At 42.6% G+C, this 23304-nt stretch overlaps 1 protein-coding gene across 1 annotated transcript; it reads right to left on the bottom strand.

The window, feature by feature from the left end:
• Positions 1 to 13231: 13231 nt before the first annotated feature.
• Positions 13232 to 15370, bottom strand: LOC128576414 (arylamine N-acetyltransferase 1-like). Its single transcript, XM_053578547.1, has 2 exons — positions 15305 to 15370; positions 13232 to 14098 (listed from the first exon to the last, which is right to left on the bottom strand). Exon 2 carries the CDS (start codon positions 14090 to 14092, stop codon positions 13232 to 13234), a length of 861 nt encoding a protein of 286 aa, XP_053434522.1. The 5' UTR covers positions 14093 to 14098; positions 15305 to 15370.
• Positions 15371 to 23304: the final 7934 nt, after the last annotated feature.

Here is a 23304-nt window from a genome sequence, read left to right as displayed (position 1 = left end):
TTCTTCCCTAACATGTACACATGTTAAATAAATTTGCCCATGGAATTCTTCTATGCTGTAAGCTCCCAGCTGGTGAACAAAGCCCTTCATCTTATAAACATGGTGTTTGGGGACTCTTTCTCTCCATTGGGCCTCATCTTCCTGCAACAATAGGAGATGGTACAGCAGATCCTGCTTGGTAGCGTGGCCTGGGGGTACCAGTCAGAGTCCATTTAAATATCAACCTGCTTAGAGACAGCATCCCTCTCCTAGGTCTGGACTCAATGGGGGAAAGGGCAGGAAGAGTGACAAAGTCCTCGTCCATCAGCAGTGAGAATGAGACTTGGACATTGTAGGCATGAAGGGCTCTTTCTTCATCTGCAAAATGACGGATGGGAGCCAATCGTGTCTACAATTTCTTCCTCTAGTAGGGAGCAAAGCCTTGGGCCTCTTAACAGTTTGCTGAAAAATCCTTGATATGAAGCAGATTAATTAATAGCAAAAAAGACATACACATTTATTTAATGTGTATACTGGGAACATAAAAGAGAACCAAAGACACGGGCAATCATCCATTTTTATGTTTAGGTTCAGCAAGTATGGACAGCCATGTAGAAAAATGACTGGACAAAAAGGTTATAATTTAGGGACACCAGCCTGCCTGTCTAGATTCTTCTTGGCTGCTCTGAGCCATGTTCTTTCTTCTAAGCGTGGGGCAGGGCCTGTCCTGGAAAGGGCTTCTTATAACCTACAATCAAACCAGGTAGATGAGATCATTTTCTCATGACTAGTTTTTACACGGTATAATTTTAGGTTTTGTGGCTGTTTACTGGGAAAGGGGTTCTGGCTTCTATGACTCAGGGGAAGAGGGATTCTTAGTTTCCCTGCCAGCCTCAGGGGAGATCGGGACTGACAGGCAGGAGGACCGGGAAGGTACCAGAGAAGAACCTTTGTTTTGAGGTCTTCATTCTGGGAAACTGGATTGTGAGCCTCCTCAGCCTATCACATTTTCTACCATTCCATGAACACAAGAAAGAGAAGATATGGGGGTGGGGGATAGAACAATGAGACAGTTCACCATTCGGCTCTTCCATTAAAAAGCTGGATTAAGGCAAGAGATTGTTTTACAACTGGTGACTTTTATTTATTTTATTTTATCTTTTTTTTTTTTTTTTTTTTTGCAGTTTTTTGCCAGGGCTGGGTTTGAACCTGCCACCTCTGGTATATGGGGCTGGCGCCCTACTCCTTGAGCCACAGGAGCCACCCTTATTTTATCTATTTATTTATTTTTGTTTTGTTTTGTTTATTTTATTTTATTTTTTTTTTTGAGACAGAGCCTCAAGCTGTCACCCTGGGTAGAGTGCTGTGACATCACAGTTCACAGCAACCTCCAACTCCTGGGCTTAAGAGATTCTCTTGCCTCAGCCTCCCAAGTAGCTGGGACTACAGGTGCCCACCATAACACCTGGCTATTTTTGGGTTGTAGTTGTCATCGTTTGGCAGGCCCGGGCTGGATTTGAACCCCCCAGCTCTTGTGTTTGTGGCTGGCACCTTAGCCAGTTGAGCTACAGGTGTCGAGCCAACTGGTGACTTTTAAACCCTTTGTAATTGGGCGGCGCCCGTGGCTCAGTTGGTAAGGCGCTGGCCCCATATACTGAGGGTGGTGGGTTCAAACCTGGCCCCGGCTGAACTGCAACCAAAAAATAGGTGGGCATTGTGGCAGGCACCTGTAGTCCCAGCTACTCGGGAGGCTGAGGCAAAAGATTCGCGTAAGCTCAGGAGTTGGAAGTTGCTGTGAGCTGTGTGAGGCCACGGCATTCTACCGAGGGCCATAAAGTGAGACTCTGTCTCTACCAAAAAATAAATAAATAAATAATAAACCCTTTGTAATTTCTGGTCCTCTTCCCCCGATTAATTCTCACCTTCCTTTTCCCCAGTCCACATGCCCATTTGTCTGCTGGTCTGCAGAGCTGAGAAGCTGGCTGGAGCACTGGGGCTGGGGGCAGCATGAGAGCCTGTCTCTCTCAGGGTCAGGGTCTTGTCTTTGTGGGCCCCGCAGGATGTGATGAGGGAGGGGCAGAGAGTTTGGAAAAGGGCGTGGGCAGCACAGCCCTGACGACAACTTCCAGCAACAGCCTCTCTACCGGCACCTTTTCTGTTGAGCTGCTTTCATTTCCCTAGTTTTCTACAGAACAACATGCGAGGACAGGCTATGGCCTTGAGGCAGACAGAGTGATTTTGGAGTTGGTTTGAGTTTGAATTACCCATTTTTTTTTGAGACAGAGTCTTAAACTCTGTTGCCCTGGGTAGAGCGCTGTGGCGTCATAGTTCACAACAATCTCAAACTCTTGGGCTCAAGAGATCCTCTTGCCTCAGTTTTTCAATTTTTTTAGTGGAGACGAGAGTCTTGCTTTTGCTCAGGCTGGTCTGGAACTCCTGAGCTCAAGCGATCCAACTGCCTCGGCCTCCCAGAGTGCTAGGATTCCAGGTGTGAGCCACTGCACCCAGCAAATTACCCATGTTTTTATATTGCCTATGACTTGATTCCACCTGTCTTTTTCCTCTCCGTCCAAAACTAGACTCAGGCCCTTTCTGGGCAGGGTGTGCCTCACACACGTGCCCCATCTCACTGTGCCCATCTCTGGGCCTCTTTGCAACCTGGAGACTCATTACAAACTCTGGGGTCTTTGTGTGGCTCTTTGCCCTCACCTCCCACATCCACTGGGTCTTTACTTTCATTCTCTCTGTCTCATATTCCCCTTCCTATAATCCCTCTGCTGCTATCTGAAACCGGGCCTTCATTTCTCATTGGCTAGCCTAAAAAGCTGGGATCTCTGGGAAATCTCCTTGATTAGATTCTGCCCCTTGTTTGTTCCTGTCTCCTTTCTGGAACATAAATGTGATGGCTGGAGGCCCAGCAGGCATTTGATGTCTTGAGGACAAAGCTACAAATAGTTCCCTGAAGACAGTGCAGCAAAGAGATCAGAGGAGCATAAGACCTCTTTTATATGAGACAATAAACCCCTAAAACCCTGTTTAAGACACGGGTCACCAAACTGTTTTTTGTAAAGGGATGTATAGTAAAAGTAAATTCTGGTAAGTATAGTAAACAAAGCAATACAGAAGATGTTTGAGGCTTTGTGGGCCCTCTAGTCTCTGTTGCACCTGCTAAATTCTGCTACTGCAGAGTGACAGTGGCCGCAAACAACAGGTAATCAAACCGGCATGGCTGCGTTCCAATAAAACTTTATTTACAAAAATAGGCAGTGAATAGATGTGGCCCATGGGTCATCATTTGTCAACCCTTAGTTTAAGCCATTGTTATTAGATCTCTGTTACCAGCAGGTAAATCCAGTTTGTAACTGCTTTGCTGAGGCTACCATAACACAACTCCACAGACTCGGAGCTTAAACAACAGAAATGTATTTTCTCATAGTTCTGGAGGCTGGAAGTCTAGATCAAGGTGCCCCTAGGGTTCCTTCTTTCAAAGCCTCCCTCCTGAGCTCGGGGATGGAAAATTTCTTACTGTGTCCTCACATGGTCTTTCTTCTGTGAGTGTGTGTGCACCCAGTGTCTCTTTTTTGGTCCCCAAATTTCCTCCTTTTACAAGGACACCACTTCAGCTTGGATTAAGGCCCACACTAACAGTCACAGTTTAACTTAAACAACTCTTACAAAAACAACAACATTAATAACAATTTTGCAGACATGCAAAACTCATGTTATACAGACATGAGTCTTTTTATATTTTCAATAATAATTAGAAAATTTCCATGTAGAAATACTATATATTTCTGAAGAATTATTTCCATGTATTTCATATTTTGTGTTGTCTTGTTCACTTTAATTCTCTAATTGTTACTGGTATACAATGGATATTTGTATATTGACCTTTAATAAAAAAGAACTCTTTAAAGGTCTTAACTCCAAATATGGGTGCAATTTGAGGTACAGAGGGTTAGACTTTAATACATAAATTATGAGGGACATAATTTAGCCCATAGCACTCGCTGATCTAACTGTGATCTTTACTGGATGTTTAACTTCAGGCAGTATTTAGTCTCTATGAGTGTCAGTCCTCTATAAAATAGAAGCAATGAGACAGACTTTGCACATACTATAGGAGAATTAGTGACAATGTGTGTAACTAAAAGCCCATTGTTAGAGACCCAGATCATTTATTTTCTGGCACTTCCAACCCAAGACAGGGAGAGGAGTGGGCATGAGTGGGGCAGACAGTGGGGATGGGTGGCCTGCTCAGAGACCAGTGAGACTGTAGGCTCTCCACAGGGGAGAGGAAAAAAGCTGTCTGAGATTACTCTCACCAAAGATGAAGGGGAAACCCGAATACCTGTGTCCCAGAAGGAGTGAGCTGTTAAGGAGAAAGAGGATCGGAAGTCAGAATGTCTGCTGCCTGGTTTATTTTGTTCTTCGTTCTGAATGAGTTGAACTTTAAATGAATATGTTGTTTTCTGATGGAAAGAGAGTGAGTGATTTCCCTAGGTAATGGTTACAAGAATTAAACAGCCCTTGGGCGGCGCCTGTGGCTCAGTCGGTAAGGCGACGGCCCCATATACCGAGGGTGGCGGGTTCGAGCGCGCCCCGGCCAAACTGCAACCAAAAAATAGCCGGGCGTTGTGGCGGGTGCCTGTAGTCCCAGCTACTCGGGAGGCTGAGGCAAGAGAATCGCTTAAGCCCAGGAGTTGGAGGTTGCTGTGAGCTGTGTGAGGCCACGGCACTCTACAGAGGGCCATAAAAGTGAAACTCTGTCTCTACAAAAAAAAAAAAAAAAAAAGAATTAAACAGCCCAGAGTTTGGATCCTTGGCAAGGGTGAGCGATTCCCCCTGCGCTTGCGTGGCTCCTGCGCTGGACAGCTGAGTTGTCAGCTGCAGGCCTGGCAGATTGATGGAGATCACAAACCAGAGTCAGTAACACAAAATAGTGATAGCCAAGTACGCACATCTGTTCACATCAGAAATCCTGCCTGCTGAAAAAGAAACAAGAACCTGAATTTTTAGAACAGGAGATATTGGTTACATATTCTGAGTCCTGTGGCAAAGAAAATGCTGAAGGTTGAGATCACATGCAAATGAAACTTGAGCCTTAGAGTCTGGTGACATTGACAGTGACAAGTTATTTCCCTGGGTGCCCAGGTTGCACAATATCCTTTTCCTTTTGGACGTGTTGGATAATGGCTTTTCTGAGCAGCAATTGAAATTCACCTCTGACCAGAACAACTGGTTGTAAAGCTGGGAGTGGCTGATGTACTGAACTGTCAGGAAGAACTGACACGTGCAGAATTTGAGTTTTACTGGTGTGTCTATTGCCAAAACTGTTACTACGTCACTGGGCTACGGTTGAGAAGCGCCTGGATTTCTTTTCCCTAAAGGACCTTGGAGTTGAGTGGTGCAGACAGAACTGAACGCGAAGCCGCTGCCTGCTTACTGGGCACTGGCTTGGAGAAGGAGAGTGATGTCAGGATGACGGAGCAATAATCCTGGGCCTGACCTCCTGGTCACTCCATGGGGGACGTTGCTGCTGGACTCTTTGAGGCAGAGCATGCTGCTGACACCTGCCTGCCAGGCACTCTGCCCTGTTTCCCTGTCAACCCCTCCAGGATGGCTTCCCAATTCCTCAGTGACCCTTCTTTGACTTCAGTTCTGTTTCTCTCTCTTGGTCATGACCAAAAGAAAGAAGTGAGACACAAAGCCAAAGTCTGCTCCAAGTGCACAGAAGAGTTTTCTGCTTCTTACTCCCAGGAATTGAAAAAGCAAAGGACTCCTGGGTTTGAGTCTTTCCAACTACCCCTTTGGGGAAACCACCTTTCCCTCTTTCCAGAATGGGTGGGGGGTGGAGACAGCCAGCCTTAGGCTACTTGCCCAGAAGCACCTTATACTACAGCCACTACGGCCAGCTCTAAGTGTGGAGTAGGGAAAAGTTGAACCTAGGAGCCACAATATAACAACGTGATTAGTCCCTTCCAACAATAAAGCAACCTCCTGCCATCACTCAGCAAACGAATTTTGAACACCACCACTTGTCACGCACTGTGCTAGACAGAAGCTGGGACTATTCAAACATGTGTTCAACAAAAGTTACTCAGTGCCTACTGGGTAAATGAGACAGAGTTCCTGCCTACTGGGAACAAAGTTAAACCTCCATAAAGAGGGAAAGTCTCTCTATTACAAGGTACTCACATCTCTATTCTTAGCTCTTAAGTCCCAAGCCGACCTGCATATATTTACTGAACCTCCTTGTAAACTTCTTGCACTCATCGATAAATGTGTTCCAATTGGTGTGTTTTTCCTTCCTTCTGCTAAATTCGGGTATAGGTTGTTCTTCTTTATTTTAGTTCCTTGAGGGGTACTATGTGGGTCATTATGAAAGTTTTGAGATACACAAAAATCAAGAAATGAAATCTGCATGGAAGGTAATAAAGAAGCCCTCCCAGCAATACCAAATAGCTGAGCATGGGTGAATCAGAAAGGATGCTGTTGGCTGTTTCTTGGAAGTGAGATAATGGGCCATAACACAGTCTGTCTCCAAGTTTTCATAGTGACACACTTTTGATTAGTTTGTTCATAAGAAAGTTCACATATTGAGAACTTTCCTCTTTGCTGATGTGAAAACTTCCCATTAGGCTACTTTTCCCGTACCCCATGAGTTTTGGTGTGTTGTATTTCCAATTATAGTTGCCTCAAGCTATTTTTAAATTTGCCTTTTAATTTATTCTTTGCCTCAATCATCGTTGTTTAGAAGCCTTTTGGTTAATCTCCACGTATTTGTTCTTTTTCAATGATTTCCCTCTGTGACGGATGTTTAGTTTCATACAGTGTGGTCAGAAGATACTTGATAGGATTTTGATCGTCTTAAATTTGTTAAGAATTGCTTTGTGACCTAATATATAATCTATCCTGGAGAATGTTCTGGTTGACCTTGAAGAGAATGTATGCTATTTTCTTTTGGTTTGGGGTAGAATGTTCTATATATGTCTGTTAGGCCCATTGGTTCCAGAGGGTAGTCGAAGCTCCATGTTTCCTTACTGATTTACTTATCAATGTTCCCTAGACTATTACATTGTAGTAGATTTTTCCCTTCATGTTTATTAATATTTGCATCATCTATTTAGAGCCTGTGATGCTGGGTGCACATAAATTTACATTTGTTATGCCCTCTTACTAAATTGATTTCTTTGTCATTATTTAATGACCTTCTTTTTCTCTTTCCTAGTTTTCGAAATAAAATCTATTTCATCTGACAGAAGTATAGCTATATTTGCAAAGAATATCTTTTTATATTCCTTTGCTCTGGGTCTCCTTGTGTCCCCCCAGGTGAAGTGGGCCATAAAGTTGCATCTTGTTTTTGTTATGCCTTCAACCACTCTATAACTTTCTATTTTTATCTTTTTATTTATTTATTGTTGGGGATTCATTGAGGGTACAGAGAACCAGGTTACATTGATTGCATTTGTTTATGATTTTTGATTGGAGAATTAAATCCACTTACTTTCAAGGTAATTACTGATAGGTACGAATTTACTAGTTAACATTTAAAATTTTGTTTTCTTTTATTTTCCTTTTTTTAATTTTTATTTTTAAATTTTCTTCTTTTCTTTTTTTTTATTGTTAAATCATAGCTGTGTACATTAGTGCAATCGCCTGTACCCATTCTAAGATGCACCATAGGTGTGGCCCCACCCATTACCCTCCCTCCACCAAAACCTCCCCCCTCCCTTCCCCTTCCTTGGCCCTTTCCCCATAGTCTTGTGCTATAGTTGGGTTATAGTCTTCATGTGAAAGCTGTAATTTAACTTCATAGTAGGGCTGAGTACATTGGATACTTTTTCTTCCATTCCTGAGATACTTTGCTAAGAAGAATATGTTCCAGCTCCATCCATGTAAACATGAAAGAAATAAAGTCTCCATCTTTCTTAAAGGCTGCATAGTATTCCATGGTATACAGGTACCACAATTTGCTAGTCCATTCGTGGGTCGATGGGCACTTGGGCTTCTTCCATGACTTAGCAATTATGAATTGGGCTGCAATAAACATTCTGGTACAGATGTCTTTGTTATATTGTGACTTTTGGTCTTCTGGGTATAAACCTAGTAAAGGAATTATAGGATTGATAAAATTTTTTTTTCTGGTTGTTTTGTAGATCCTCACTCCTTTCTTCCTCTCTTGATTTATTTAATGATGGTTTGGTAGCTTCCTATAACGCTATGTTTGGGGTCTTTTCTTTTTATCTTTTGTGTATGTAGTATGTTTTGCTCTGTGGTCCCCTAAAAAAAAAAATCTTATAACAAGCTATTTTAAGCTGATATCAACCTCAGTGGTTTGCAGGGGTGTGTGTAGACAATAACATTTAAATTATTGATTGATTGATATAAAATAATATCAATCATGGAGTACATGTGATATTCCGATACATGAGCATAATGTGTAATGATCAGATCAGAGTAATTATCTATCACCTTGAATATTTACCATTTTTTCATGTTATGAACATTCCAAATCTTCTTTTCTGTTTTGAAATATATAATAAATTGTTGTTGACTATAGTCACCTTACTGTGCTATTGAACATTAGCACTTTTCTTCTATTTAATTACATTTTTTATGCCCATTAACCAGCCTCTCTTCATTGTCCCAGTCCTCTACATTCTGGTAACCATCATCCTATTGGCTACCTTCAGATCCGTGTTTCTGGTAACCATCATCCTATTGGCTACCTTCAGATCCATGTTTCTGGTAACCATCATCCTATTGGCTACCTTCAGATCCATGTTTCTGGTAACCATCATCCCATTGGCTACCTTCAGATCCATGTTTCTGGTAACCATCATCCCATTGGCTACCTTCAGATCCGTATTTCTTGTAACCATCATCCTATTGGCTACCTTCACGAGATCAATATTTTTAGCTCCCACGTTATTACCGTGCTTTGGATTTGACCGTGAGATTACTTTTATCAGTGAGCTTTATACTTTCAAATGTTTTCATGTTACTAATTAGCATCTTCTTCCTTTATCTCAAATCCCTCTGAAATTTTTTTAATGCAGGTCTCGTGGTGATAAACTCTCTCTGCACTTGTTAGTCTGAGATAGTCTTTTTCACTCCTTCATTTTTGAAACATGGGATTTTGAGGGTATAGTATTTGGGGTTGCCATTTCCCCCCCGAATTTTGAATATGTAATCTTACTCCTTTCTGACCTAGAGGGTTTCTGCTAAAAACTCTGCTGATAATCAAATTGAGGTTCCTTTGTGCATAACAATTTGCATTTCCCTACTGCTTTCGACTCTCTCATTATCTTCAACATTTGAAAATTTGATTGTGATGTTTCCTGGTATGTGTCTCTTTGGATTCATCACATGTGGTGTCTTTAGGCTTCAAGATTTCTATTTCCTTTCAAGAGCTTAGGAAGTTTCTGCTGTGATTTCTTTGAATAGGTTTAATGTTACTTTCTCTATTCTTCCTGAATAGCAATAATGCAGATGTTTGATGGTATTCTGTATTTCTCTTAAGCTATCTTTCCTTTTTCATTCTTTTTTCTCTTTCCTCCTCAGATTGGATAACTTTATGTGACCTATCTTCAAGTTCAACAATCCTTTCTTCTACTTGACCTAGTCTTCCACTGAATTTCTTTACTGATTTTTTTTTTTTTTGAGACACAGTCTGACTCTGTCACCCTTGGTAGAGTCCTGTGGCATCACAGCTCACAGCAACCTCAAACTCTTGGGCTCAAGCAATTCTCTTGCCTCAGCCTTCCAAGTATCTGGGACTACAGGCACCTTCCACAACGCCCAGCTATTTTTAGAGATGAGGTCTCACTCTGGCTCAGGCTGGTCTCAAACTTGTGAGCTCAGGCAATTCACCCGCCTCAGCCTCCCAGGGTGCGGGTATTACAGGCATGAGCCACCATGCCTGGCTGATTTATCGAATTTTTTAGTTCAGTTGTAGAGTACTTCAGCTCTGTAATTTCTGTGTGGTACTTTTTTTTTAATTTTTAACTTTGTCTCTTCGTTCAAATTCTTAGATTGTTTTTTCATTGTTCCTCTGACTGTGGTAAGCAGCTTTATGAGCTTTATTTTGAATTCCCTGTCAGGTAAATCACATATCTCCATGTCACCTGGGCTTATATTTGGAGATTTATATTATTCTTTTATTTGGAATAAATTTTCTTGTTTCTTCATTTTCTTTGGCACTCTTTGTTTCTAAACATCAGATAAGACAACTGCCTCCTCCAGTCTTATTGCTCCCTCCTAGAATGAGTTTGTTCATATGCTGAACGTCCCACATTATACCTTCCATCTAAGATACTACATCTTAATCTCTTAGCTCTGAGAGTAGAGGGTATTAGACATACACAGGTCTTTCTGGATCACAGGAAAAAAGTAGCAGTTTTAGACAGGTGCACAAGCTGTTCCTGGGGCCTCATCCCCAGAAGCAATACACAGAAGGAGCTTTAAAAAATGCAGCTGTGCAGCTATTTCTTCCTGGAATAAGTTTATGATACAGTCCTCCAGTGATTACTTGGTGGCCTGGTTTCTAATTATCTTGCATCAGGGAATAAAGGGGCAGACAAAGAATAGCCTACTGGCAACCTGAGAGGCAAATCAGGATTTTCTGACCTTTCTCACCTGGCTCACCCCAGTGATATCTCCAGGTATATTAACCCCTCCTGGAGAAAGCTTGTTCACACACTGAGTGCCCCGATTTTTATAGCTTCCACCATTAGAGACGGCATCCTAGATCTCCTAGCTCTGGGATTAAAGGGAGCTACACATGGGCAAGTCCCTTCAGACCACAGGAAAAAGTAGTGGACGTACATCAACATGCCAGTACTTTCAGGTCCTCGTCTTGTGGGAGGAGTGCAGAGAAGGGGCTCTAAAAACATAGCTCCCCAATTTTCCCCAGAAAGGGTTTATACCGTGCATTGAGTGTTTCAACTTTCAGAGTTACCACCTGAGTGTCTATATCTTAAAAACTTTCTAGCTCTAGGAACAGAATCAACTAGGCATATGGGAGTCTCTCTAGGACACAGAACAAAGAGGTGATTTCCGATGGACATATAAGCACTTTTAGGGGCTACATCTCCTGGTTGCAATGCAGAAAGGGGGCCAGATGTACAGCTCCCATTGTCTCTCCAGAATGGGTCTACTGCACATTCTTCTACTTGGCACCTTGACTTCTAATGAAATTGCATAGTTGAGCTAATGGGATAGACAAACAGCAGCCCCCCAGTAACTTGAGCCAGAGTTTGACACCTTCTGAGCTTTTCTTCCAGTTTCAGTAATAAATCCCAATCTACTCATTTTTCCTTAAAGGTGTTGGTGCACACACCGAGTGCCACAACTTCTACAGCCCCTCGCAGGGGTCTGTCTCATTAATCATTTAGCTCTGGGAGCTGATGGAGGCTTTGCTATCCCAAGTGGTCCTAGACTACCAGAAGCAAACATGTTTATATAAAACAGGCCCACTTTCAGCAGCTGTCTCCCAGGTTCAGAGGATACAGGGTACAGCCTGAATGCCAATACAATCTACTACTTGATTTAGTGAAGGAAAGCAAGAAATAAATGTCCATACTCAACTTCACCATGAGGAGAGAAAGAAATGAAATGCACATCCAACACCCTAGCCTTTCTGCCTTATTTGTTTGGGGGTTTTGATAGGACTTGGCACATCCAAATCTCCAAAAGGCCACCAAACCCAGAAACAAGAGGCACCTTCAAATCTCTGGCCAGACAAATTGTCAAGATTCTCTTTTGCTCATTTAGATTTCATTTGAGAAAAGTTAACGTTATTTAGTAAGGGCGAAAGCCTTCAGACTAGCAGCCATATTTTATACCGCTGAGTCTCTTTGAACGTATTTTAACTTTTTATCCTGTGGTAAATATATTCAAGAAAAAGACAATTGTGTTGGGTTTTAGGATAATCACTATGCAATGTGACTTCCTTGACTCATTTTTATAGAATTGCATCACTCCACTCGGGCCACGTGTTGACCTGGTTGGTATTTCTTGTCAATGTCTCCTCTGTTGATGTGGTCTTGGTCAGAATATGAGAAAGTCTTTTTGGCTTGATAGGACCAGAAATGACCTGACATTCCTAGAAGATAACAACAGAGCTATACAAGGCCAAGATGGTGAGGAAGGTGGCAAGCTGTCAGATAGTGAAATGTGTCATCCATCCTTCCTTGCCACTCAAGCCGGGTCTCACATCCACCTCTTTCTGAGATATTCCCCCATAACAGTATAGAACAATGGTTACATAACTACATAAAAATGCCCATGCTACAATGTAACTTATTCTCTTAACTCGTATTTCTCCATTCCAGTCTCTGCTTTTTTCTTAACCCTATTACAGCGAACTAAGTTGAAGAGAGAGACTGATGTAAGAACTGGTTTGTGTTCCAATTATAGACTGAAATCCACAAACAGAAAGTCTGAGTTCTAGGTAACTAAAGATTCCTGTCCAGAAGCCCAGTACACAGTCTTATACCTGGGGCATCAAGCAGGCAGATGGCAGTGGGGCCAGGATTTCAAGCTGGAGGGACATAAAGAGAGGAGGCAGGAGATGGTTCATGAAAAGATGATCAAACATTACTGACATTATTCATTCATCCAGCAAGCAAATATTTATTGAGAGTTTACCCTAGGGCTGGCACTGAATAATCTAAGGATTATCCCCATGTTACCTCTTAGGAATCAAAGCCACTGATTTAAAAAGGAATTCACCAAGTGACCACATGACTTTAAATCAGATCTACACAAAGAAACCCATGTTCTTTCTCTGGTTACAAAGCATGGAAAGGAGTAAAAGAATATAACTAGGAGAAAATAAAGAGAATGGAAACCGATGATTAGGCCCACAACAGCCTAAGTCTCCAAAAGAAAAAATAAACTTTGATTCATATATTAGCCAAAAATGTTTTAATAGACTTTACAATTATTTTTTCCACAATATTCTATTTCCTCATCCACCAGTAAAAATTTTCTGTTGATTTAATAATAAACCAGTATTAAAAGTTTTATATCATAAATCACTGATTTAAGATGACCAGTAGCTGTCATTAAAATGACTTTGCCATTAATTAAAAAATGCATGTCGTTATGTTTCATTAGCAAGCTATTTAATTATATATGAGCCATTTTTATGGGTGAAATCATTTCATATCTAGGATTTTCTTCAAAGTTATCTGAAATGGGATAGCTCATCCTTTGATAATTGGCAAGCTGGATGATAAAAACTTTAAACAGTAAAGCATTCATCACCATGTTTGGGCACAAGCTTTTTCTCCAGAGAAATATTAAAGAGATTTTTCAGCACTTCTTCTACTTCTTCCTCAGCCAGAGTCTTAAACTCTACCATATCTACATTGTCCTTATACTTGAACTTCTTGGTAGACAAGGTGCGGCCCACTAGACAGTAGAGCCCTTCGCGGGTCTGCAAAGAGCACAGCGTTGTGGTCAGAAGCAGGGGTGTTGGAGGTTTCTGCGCTTTTGTAAAATCTTCTATTGTTCGAGGTTCAAGAGTAAAGGAGTAGATTTTTCGATATTTATTCTTTTCCAGGAGATAAGAATTAAGAAATTCTTTATCTGGAACATACTGCTCTCTCCTGATCTGGTCCAGGTACCAGATTCCATCCTCTTCTGTCAAGCGGAAGACACAAGGCACCTGAGGCTGATCCTTCCCAGAAACTAACTCTAGAGGCTCCCACATCTGGTAGGAGGATCCAAACCCAGCATCAACGAGGTATTTCTTGCTATCAAGGGTCACCTGTAGTGTGAGGTGAACCATGTCACTGCTGTATTGTTCAGTCTTAGTAATGTAAATATACGATCCCAACATTGTGGTCTCAAAACCCATTGTGGTCAGAGCCCAGTACAGAAGTTGATTGGTCTGGAGACACAACCCACCCCGCTTCCTTTTCACAATTTGATCAAAAACGGCCTGTAAGTCAAACTCCATGGATTCCCCACAATGCATGTTAAAGTTCTCAAAGGGAACGGCTCGGATCTGGTGCTGAAGAACATCGGTTAATGTTTCTAAGTCCAGTGTCTTCTTAGAGTTCTTGTAACCAATTCTTTCAAAATATGCTTCAATGTCCATGATCCCCTAAGGAAGAAAAATAAAAACAAAGACAGATAAAGAACTACTTTTGCCCTTGGATTTCTATAATTGGAGTGATCAATTATAGGTTTTACAATGTATTTTAACTATGTAAGAACACTGTGATTATAAGTATTTGTTTTAATGACACTCTCGTTTAGAGATTTCATTGTCTAAACTCCTTTTATATGTAGTTCATGTAATAGTCTCAGAAGCCTGTAAGAAAAGTATTATCATTTCTTCTCTATTCCGAACATGAGAAGTTGGAAATTCAGAGTAAATGATGAGCCAAATGATAAAAGGCTTGTTTGTGGTTTTCTTGGTGATGAATAAAAAGAGATTCCAATTGGTACCAATTAAGTAGCCTTAGAAACTGACACAGGCAGCAAAACTATACAATAGTGTACGGGGTATTCTTGGTACACAACCCACTTGGTTTCCCCTTTCATTGCACAAATATAGTCAAAGCTCCTCACTCAAAGAATCATATTCATTCACTCATTGATTGATTCCTTCAATACATAGTTTACTGAATAATAATCATATGTTTACTACTGATCTAGAGCTTGCTTGCCCTCAAACATCTAATGTGTTAGTGGGATTCCAAGTGACTACAGAAGAAAAGCAGAGAAAGGCTGATACAAAGGGAATAAAGTGGTTTACACAACCTGGCCATGTGATTCTCACCATTCCTTTCTAGTAAGAAATTATTTATATTCCTTTTTAAATGGTGAGATCTATTTATAATGGTTTGTCTTCTTCTTTTTTTCTTCTCTCTCTTGCACGCTCTGTCTCCCATCTCACTCCATGGCCCCTCTGCTGCTTTTTTTTTTTTTTTTAAGATGGAGTGTTGAGTTGGAATTCAGAAGCTGCAGGTTCACTCAAAAGAAGTCCGTTTTTGTTCAAGGCCTGGATCCTAGCAACGTGATGCAACAAAATAATATTTGCCTATTTTGTGACTACACATAAGAAATTGTGTGCTGCTAAAGTTGTGATGTATATGGTGAAATGCTGAAAGTGTTGGAAAAGTAGTTGCCAGGAAAGTAGCAGAGAGAAAACACTTGGCTTTGTTCATTCATTGGTAGAATCTCTGTGCAGTGCTGAGTCCCTCCCTTTGTCGTGACCCACAGGTTGAGAACCGCTGGTCTAAGAGACAGAATGAGAACATCCTTAAGAGGCCCACTTAGAGCCCATGGAAAGGGGGTTTCTTACCTTTCTTAGTAAGTCAAAAGTAGGGTGACCCTCGGTTTTAATTCAGAAGGTTTGGAATGTTTCTTCTTGCTGGCCTAACTCTAAAATAATAGAAAAGTTATTTACGAAAATGTAACATGGCTTTTCTTGAAGACGAACGGGTAGTTTTGTGGCGCGTAAATTATAAAGGATTCCTAAAAAAAAAAATCACAAAACAGAGGAAATAGACTGAATAGTAAAGGGGATGTCTGAGGTGCCCAAGGAAGGGGGTAGAAAGTATAACCGCAGGAGATGGGAGCAGTACTCATGGGCCAGAGCCTCTGGGCTTCGAAGCTAGAGGAAGTCACGAGGAGGGGGCCGAGAAGAACCAACCAGGTGACCACCTGCCATGGGGCTACAAGGAGGGGTGAACCATGTTCTAAGGCCCCATCGCTACATGGCATATACCAACCACAGCAACAACCAGTACGTGGTGGTAGCACAGGTCTTCCTTTAGGTGACAATTATCTTTGGGGATGTTAGGGTGGACCAGGTAATGCCCTTAGTGCATAGTGTCACCAGATGCAAAGAAGGATCACCTACATCTAGAAGACCTGCTCAAGGCATCTCTCGCAATATCATCTTCCCTCCCTTCCACTGCCCTCCACTGAAAAATGGAGGACTCCGAGCCCAACTCCAGCTGGACATGTCACCAGCCACACTAGATACGAAAACAGAAGGTGAACACAGAGCAGGACGCATGTGAATACCATGGAAAAAATAAGAAAATTGGAGGGAGGGTATTTGGTGGGATCCCACCTAAAGTGCGCAATACAAGGGTATAATTCAAAACAACTAAGAATATGTTATAAATGTCTTACCACAAAAATAAGTAAGTGAGGCAATGGTTATGTTCATCAGATTGATTTAAGGATTCCACATTGTATATCAAATCATCACATTGTACCCCATAAACGTATACAGTTGTGATTCAATAAAAATTGACTTAAAAACCAAACAAACCAAAAAAAAAGCAAAGTAAAAAAAAAAACAAATATAAAATAAAAATAGAAAATAAATAAAATCTAGGGGTTAAAAAAAACATAAAATAAAAATAGAAAATAAATAAAATCTAGGGCTAGCTAAAAAGCTTTCCATGCCAGGGAGCCAGAGCTCCCCTCAGGGTACAGTAGCTACTGACTGAAGTCCCCCCGCCCCTGCCCAGAGCCACATGCAGGTTCACAGCTCTGTCTGGGTCTCCCAGTGGCACAAGTGCTCTCTCGGAATACACTGTGCGTGATTGTCATGGAGGCTGAGAAAAGGGAAAGAGAAGCTCTGCCCAGCCTGTGGGCACTGCCTTGGGGGCTCCAGAACCCTTCACAGGGAGGCAGGAAAGGATGTAGCACCAGTGAGGAGAATAAATTTGCTCAGGTTGAGCAAAACTCATGAAGGGAAACTCCTGAAGTTTCCACGATGATTATGGCTTTAAAGCTTGATGGTGTGTGGTGAGGTACAAGGTCCTGATTTCTTTGCTTGTTAGGGGTCAACCAGGACATGTAAAACAAGGGGCAATGACCCAGATTTGAGGAGAATAAACTGGTGTTTGGCTGCAAAAAACAGACGAAAATATACTGTAGGTTGGAATTAGAAGAACAGGTTACAACGTGCGAAAGTTAACGTGAAAAAACACAATTCAAGAAGAAAACGAAACTGAGTACAGAAAAATGTTTTTACAGGCATCAGGAGCTGTAATCCATGTAAAATGGACTCTAGGTTGAAGGGCTAAACCATGAGGTGATGAAATACTAGGGTTTTGTGAAAAGATTTCAGATCTTAGAAAGTTAAGAACATAAACAAGGCTAATGCATAACTAATGATAAACAGAAAGGAAGAACGTACAGTATCACATCACATTACTAGAAGAACAGCAATTAAGACAGTGGAGAGAAGCTAATAGACATAGCACAGGGGTCAAAGCCCATCCCATCTAAAGATAACTGGAGCTTCTGATGATAACTCAAAAGTATAGTAGAAAATGTCTATAAAGATAACAAAAAATATTTTCTTGAAGCAAAAATTGAACCTGAAAAATAAGAGAGAAAAGATTGCAGGAAAGTTTGATTCACATGCTTGATGTTGGACTATATTCTTGTTAAATTACGGAACTTCAGAATTAAAGAGAACTACTCAAGCAGCTGGTAGGGAAAGAAAATAGTTCATAAAGGAGAAAAGACAGGGCTGGTACAGAACATTCTACAGAAATACCCAAAGGTGAACTAACAGAGCTATGTCTTCAAAGAAAATTATTATCTGCCCATATTCTCCGGGTTCATCATTTATTTAATCCTAAAGAGAACATTATAAAGAGAATATCAAACATGAAAGATGTTGAGAAATCCAAGAACTTATGAGCTATCCTGATAGTTGCTGTTTCGTTGCTCAGAGAAGAAGTAAATGAAAACTAAAAAATAAAGAGGCCACACTAAAGGGCCATTGGTGAGTAATGACTCCTTTGCATCCAGAACAAGGAATAAAAATGTTATGAGAATTATGGCCATTGAACAAACCATTTTGGCTTGTATAGAAGTATAAACATGAAATTAAAATGACCAGACTCTAGGAAAATCTGATCCAGATGGGAACTGTCAAAAGATGAACTTGGACACAGTAAAATTTTGAAGAGTTTCTTTGAGCAGAGAGTAATTTATGAATCAGGCAGTACTTGAGGGTCCATGCTCCTGGTGGGGTGACGGGCGTGAAGTGGCAAGAGTGAAACTTTATTTTGTTGTTTTTATTTTGAGATAGAGTCTCATTCTGTAGCACTTGAGTAGTGCTATGGCGTCATCATGGCTCACAGCAACCTCAAACTCTTGGGCTGGAGCAATCTTTCTGCCTCAGCTGCCTGAGTAGCTGGGACTACAGATGGCATTGTTTTCCTATTTTTAGTAGACATGGGGTCTGCCTCTTGCTCAGGGTGGTGTCAAATGCCTAAGCTCAAGCAATCCACCTCCCTTGGCCTCCCAGAGTGCTAGGATTATAGGCCTGAGCCACCATGCCTAGCCAAGGGTGAAACTTTAACAAAATGTTCACATAAGTAGACAAAAAATATCCACTAGAACTTCCATAGTTGACCACCTCCTGACCTTGACCTAATTTTCATAGGCCAGACATGTGCCACATGTACATATCAGTACAATAGGCCTAGTTCCTTATGTTGACCACCTCCATACATTTTCCAGTTTGTTACAGTCCCTTGGGCAGTTAGAGTGAAGAGTCTCTAGTTAAAGGATAGTTGTCTCTAGTTTCATTTTACTACTTACATTAGGAACAAAGCATTGGATCCATCCAGCCTAAAGGTCACTGGATTAAAATTTTTTAAAAGAACTTATTTTTAATAAATTACTGAAACATAAAGGCAGAAAGCATCTAGGTGTGATAAAATAGCAGCAGGCAGAGCCCAATGGGAGCTAGACAGTGCATTCCCTGTTTAAAATTAATTGAAAAAAAAACATTTAAAAAAATACAACAACTCAGATGAAAACCATAAGACCTATTGGTCGCTTCTGCAGGTAGAGAATGGTGTGGAAAGGCCCAGGCTTAGTTTACCCGGAGAGGGCCCACGGCACTGCGGAGGATTCAGGGCTGAGGTTAGTGGGAGAACACTTTTAGTCGGTCACCCAGCTGCCTTCCGATCCCATTCACCACTGTGCTGTGCCCTCTTCCTTGGCTTCTGTATTTAGAACCTGTATCCTAAACCCTCTTTGAAGGACTCACTCCGGGCTTCTGGAATTTCTTTGCCCTCCTTTGCAGAGAGCCGGAAGTGCCAGGGAGCCTGAGTCAGTGATTTGCTGGGAGGAGGTTTGGAAAGCCCAGCCTTTAGTCTGGGCACACTTCTGTGTTATAATTCACATCCAGGCCACAGCTGGGTTTCATCCAGGACTTCCTTAGTTAGTTATACACGGATCCTATTTCAGTGTTTGGTTTGGGGGAACCTGACTTAAGTCACCTTGAGGGTCATTTTGGCAAGTTGTTCGAAAGAAAGGTAATAAACAGGGCAGCGCCTGGGGCTCAAAGGAGTAGGGCACTGGTCCCATATGCCCAAGATGGTGGGTTCAGGCCCAGCCCCAGCCAAAAACTACAAAAAAAAAAAAAAAAGAAAGAAAGGTAATAAACACAGAACTGGGCAGCTTCCAGAGGGCCTTGAATGCCAGGCAAAAGATTTGCCTTTTTTCCTAAAGATTACACGAATGATTGCTGCTTTGTTATCTGGTCAATATTTAATAGTTTTCCACCTATTTTGATTTTCATTTGTAAATCAACGTTCTTGCATGTCCCTCTAGAGAGCAGGTTCGATATGCGAACTTTTTGTTCCATTCTCCAGGATTTCTAAATCTTACATGTACAACAGTGGTTTTCAAATGGTTTTTGGCTAAAGAAACTCTTATTTTTTCCCTTCAGGAAGTTGTAAGGAAGCCCCCAACATCGCAGGTTTAAAAGCAGACTGATCAGAAGGTAGCCGGCCTAGGAGCCACCACTGTCACACCTTACGGCCACAAGCTACACGTTAATGGGCTGAAGTGGATTCTTTTACACTTACTTTGGGTTGTCTGCTGTGTCTAGGAGAATTCCCAGGGGAAGTTTTATCTTGTTGGAAGGAGCCCCTTGGGGGGGCTCTAATCAGTGGATTTTTGGCCTTTCTAAACAGAAGAATTATAAAGGGAGGCAATGGGTGCTTTTTCCTATTGTTTGGTTGGTTTTATCTTTCTCAGTTCCTTATCTTCTTTTTTCTTTGGTCTCTGCCATAGTGAAGGAAGGACAGGGCTCCGCCACCCCAACCCCATGACAGACACAAGACCCCAGCTGCCTCCCACACCAGCCTTTGACTCTCTGGGTTGAGAGAGTCAAATAGCTGGGCCAGCCATTCCCAAAGAGCATCGTTCAACAGTCCTTCTGCAGACACAGTGGCTCAAGCCTGTCATCCTAGCACTGTGGGAGGCTGAGGCAAGTGTATCACTCGAGCTCAGAAGTTTGAGTCCAGCCTGAGAAAGAGCGAGACCCCATCTCTACTAAAAATAGAAAAACTAGCCAGGCAACATGGCAGATGCCTGTAGTCTCAGCTACTCCGAAGGCTGAGGCATGAGGATAGCTTGAGCCCAAGAGTTTGAGGTTGCTGTGAGCTGTGATGCCACGGCACTCTACCGAGGGTGACTGAGTGAGACTCTGTCTCAAACAAAGAAACAAATAGTCTTTAGTGTCCAGAAAGCCCGCAGACCTGCTAACACTCTCAGCAGATGCCTATGGTGACCAGGCAGGTGGTGTGGGTTCAGGCCAGGTATGAAAATCTAAATGAAAACAGCTGCTGCAGCTGAAGATGGAAAAGGCCAAAGTAAGTCTGTGTGCAGGGTGCAGCTGGAGAAAGGACAGAAAGCTCCTGTGGAGGGAGAGGGTGGAGTTGGGTGAAGGGAAAGAGCCTGGAGAAGGGAAAGAGCGGTTGATCAGAAAAGAGTTAAGAGGCCGGGCCTGTAACCCCAGCACTCTGGGAGGCCAGGTGGGTGGATCCCCTGAGCTCAGGAGTTCAGAACCAACCTGAGCAAGAGGGAGACACTCCTGTCTCCCTCCCTGGTCTCTACTAAAAAACAGAAAACTTAGTTGGACATTGTGGCAGGCACCTGTGGTTCCAGCTAGTTGGGAAGCTGAGGAATAAGGATCACTTGAGCCTAAGAGTTTGAGGTTCCTGTGAGCCATTGTGACACCGTGGTGCTCAACCCCCCCACATAAAAAAAAAAAAGGAAAGGAAAAGAGTAAAGAGATGAACATGTTGCCACACACCAGAGCACAGGAGCCGTGTCCATTGCGCCCCCAGCAGCTCCCACAACTGTTGGCCCAGGAGGCTCCTCTCTCCCCGGGAATTCTGCACATCTGTATTGAGGGGGTGATGCCCTCAGTCCAACAGTGAAGCTGATTTTTTATCACTTATGGCTCCTGGAGACACTCCCCACTAAGCCTCCTTCCAACAAGATAAAACTTCCCCTGGGAATTCTCCTAGACACAGCAGACAACCCAAAGCAACCTCACAGGTGTGGCTATTTGCCACCCTTGGGGGGGCTCTAATCGGTGGACGTGGGAGCTTACTGCCCGCAGGACTTACCTGGGCTCTTCAGGACACACAGCCTGCTGGGGACAGAGGATCCTGGATTCCAGTGCTCCAAGTAGCTGATAAGAAAATCCTGTTGAGAAAGTTCCCTTAAGCACATCAGCTGTCTCTTCATTGCACACATTCAAACCCTACAGCAATCCCGTTAGGGCTGCACTATTAGCAGCTCCATTTTGCTGGTGGAGAAACCGAGTTTCAGAGGAGCTAAAGGACTGGCCACATTCTCACAAGGACCAAGTGGTTTTTCTGCGACTCGAACACACACGGTTTACATAAAGTGTCTGTGAAAGTCACCACACTGCTGTGAGTCATTGTAGTATTAGATTCCAAGCATGTGCCAGCCAGACTTTCCCAGCACCCTGACCACTTGAAATTCAGGCATAGTATAGAATCCGGTTTCCCGTACTCACAATTGAGACAGGATTAGACCCCAATTTCAAAGCGCACGGTGAGGCAAGTTACTTACGGAGCTCCCCTCACTGGTCTACTTTGAGCACGGCTGGCACCAGGGTCAGAGCAATCCTCCCACTTCTGAGGCCTGCAGAAGAGGCGCTCTTGCTTTTAAAGTCTGCAGAGCAGGAGTTGTTGTTGGTTTCAAAATTCTCCTGCCCCTACAATCTGGTTAGAATCACCCCAGGGATCTCGGGGAAATTTAGTTGCAGGAACTCGGGTTGCTCCTGTGGACTCCTAGTCAAATATTTTCATGGAAAAAATGTGGAGAATTCTATTATCTGATGATCCCCCTCCTACAAGCTGGGAGGGCTGTGCCCAGCTGTCACATAGTTCCCGCTCTCTGGGAGTCTGATGTCAGGCTCCCTACAGGTGATATAGAAGGTGAGAGCTTGGGGGGGTCAAGGAAAATCAACCCAATAACCAAGCCTGCAGCTCTTGCTGTTTCTTACGCATTTTCCTCCACATACACACATTTTATAGTTTTTGTTGGCTTGGAGTAATCACAGGCATTTGTGGCGTACTACGTGATGCTCTGACATGCGTACATGTTGTGGAATGATCAAATCGCGGTAATTGGCATACCCGTCACCTTAAACATTTTTCATTTCTTTGTGGTGAGAATATTCACAATTCTTCTAGATCTTTGAAATAGTCAACACATTGCTGTTAGTTGTCACCTTGCTGTGCCCTGGAACTTCAGAACTTTGTCCCTATCTAACTGTAACATTGTACCAGACCGACCTCTCTCTAACTCCCTCTCTCTAGCTTACTCTCCAGTCCCTGGGACCTGCTGTTCTGTTCTTAATTTCCATGAGATCAGTTTTTTTAGGGTCTGCATGTAAGTCAGGTCTGTGGTCATCGTGACATGATCGTTGCCTTTTGCTTGTCTTTGGACCTCCTATTCTGTACATGTCCCTGTACGAGATGTCTCTGCTGCATGAACTAGGGACTGTCCATGAGAAGGCTTTTTGTCAGCCCAGGCTTGGGCAGGGAGAGGCACGTGTAAATTAACAGCCCTGGGACCAACCACTAGTTGGAGGTAAATGTCCCTGAGTTCTACTTGCTTAGGTGGGATTACGTTAGGCACGTGCGTCACTGCCTCCTGGGGTCATCTGGTGGGAATCTGTTCCCTTTGTCACAGGTAACCTGTAAATGATACACCTGCTATCAATTCTTAAACTGCCATGGTCCCTCTCCTGCACTGCTGCTTCCTCAAATCACCGCCCAAGTAAGTTACTTGAATGCAAACCCTACTCTCAGAATCAGATCTTATTTCTTTTCTATATTTTTAATTTTTGTGTGTGGAGACAGTGTCTCACTATGCTGATCACGCTGGTCTTGAACTCCTGGCCTGAAGCAATCCCTCTTCCTCTACCTTCCGAATGGCTGAGAGTCCAGGCATGATCCACAGTGCCCAGCCAGGGTGCTAAGACAC

The sequence above is a fragment of the Nycticebus coucang genome, chromosome 24 (assembly GCF_027406575.1).
Source record: "Nycticebus coucang isolate mNycCou1 chromosome 24, mNycCou1.pri, whole genome shotgun sequence".
Taxonomy (NCBI): domain Eukaryota; kingdom Metazoa; phylum Chordata; class Mammalia; order Primates; family Lorisidae; genus Nycticebus; species Nycticebus coucang.
This window is presented reverse-complemented; position numbering and strand designations above follow the sequence as displayed.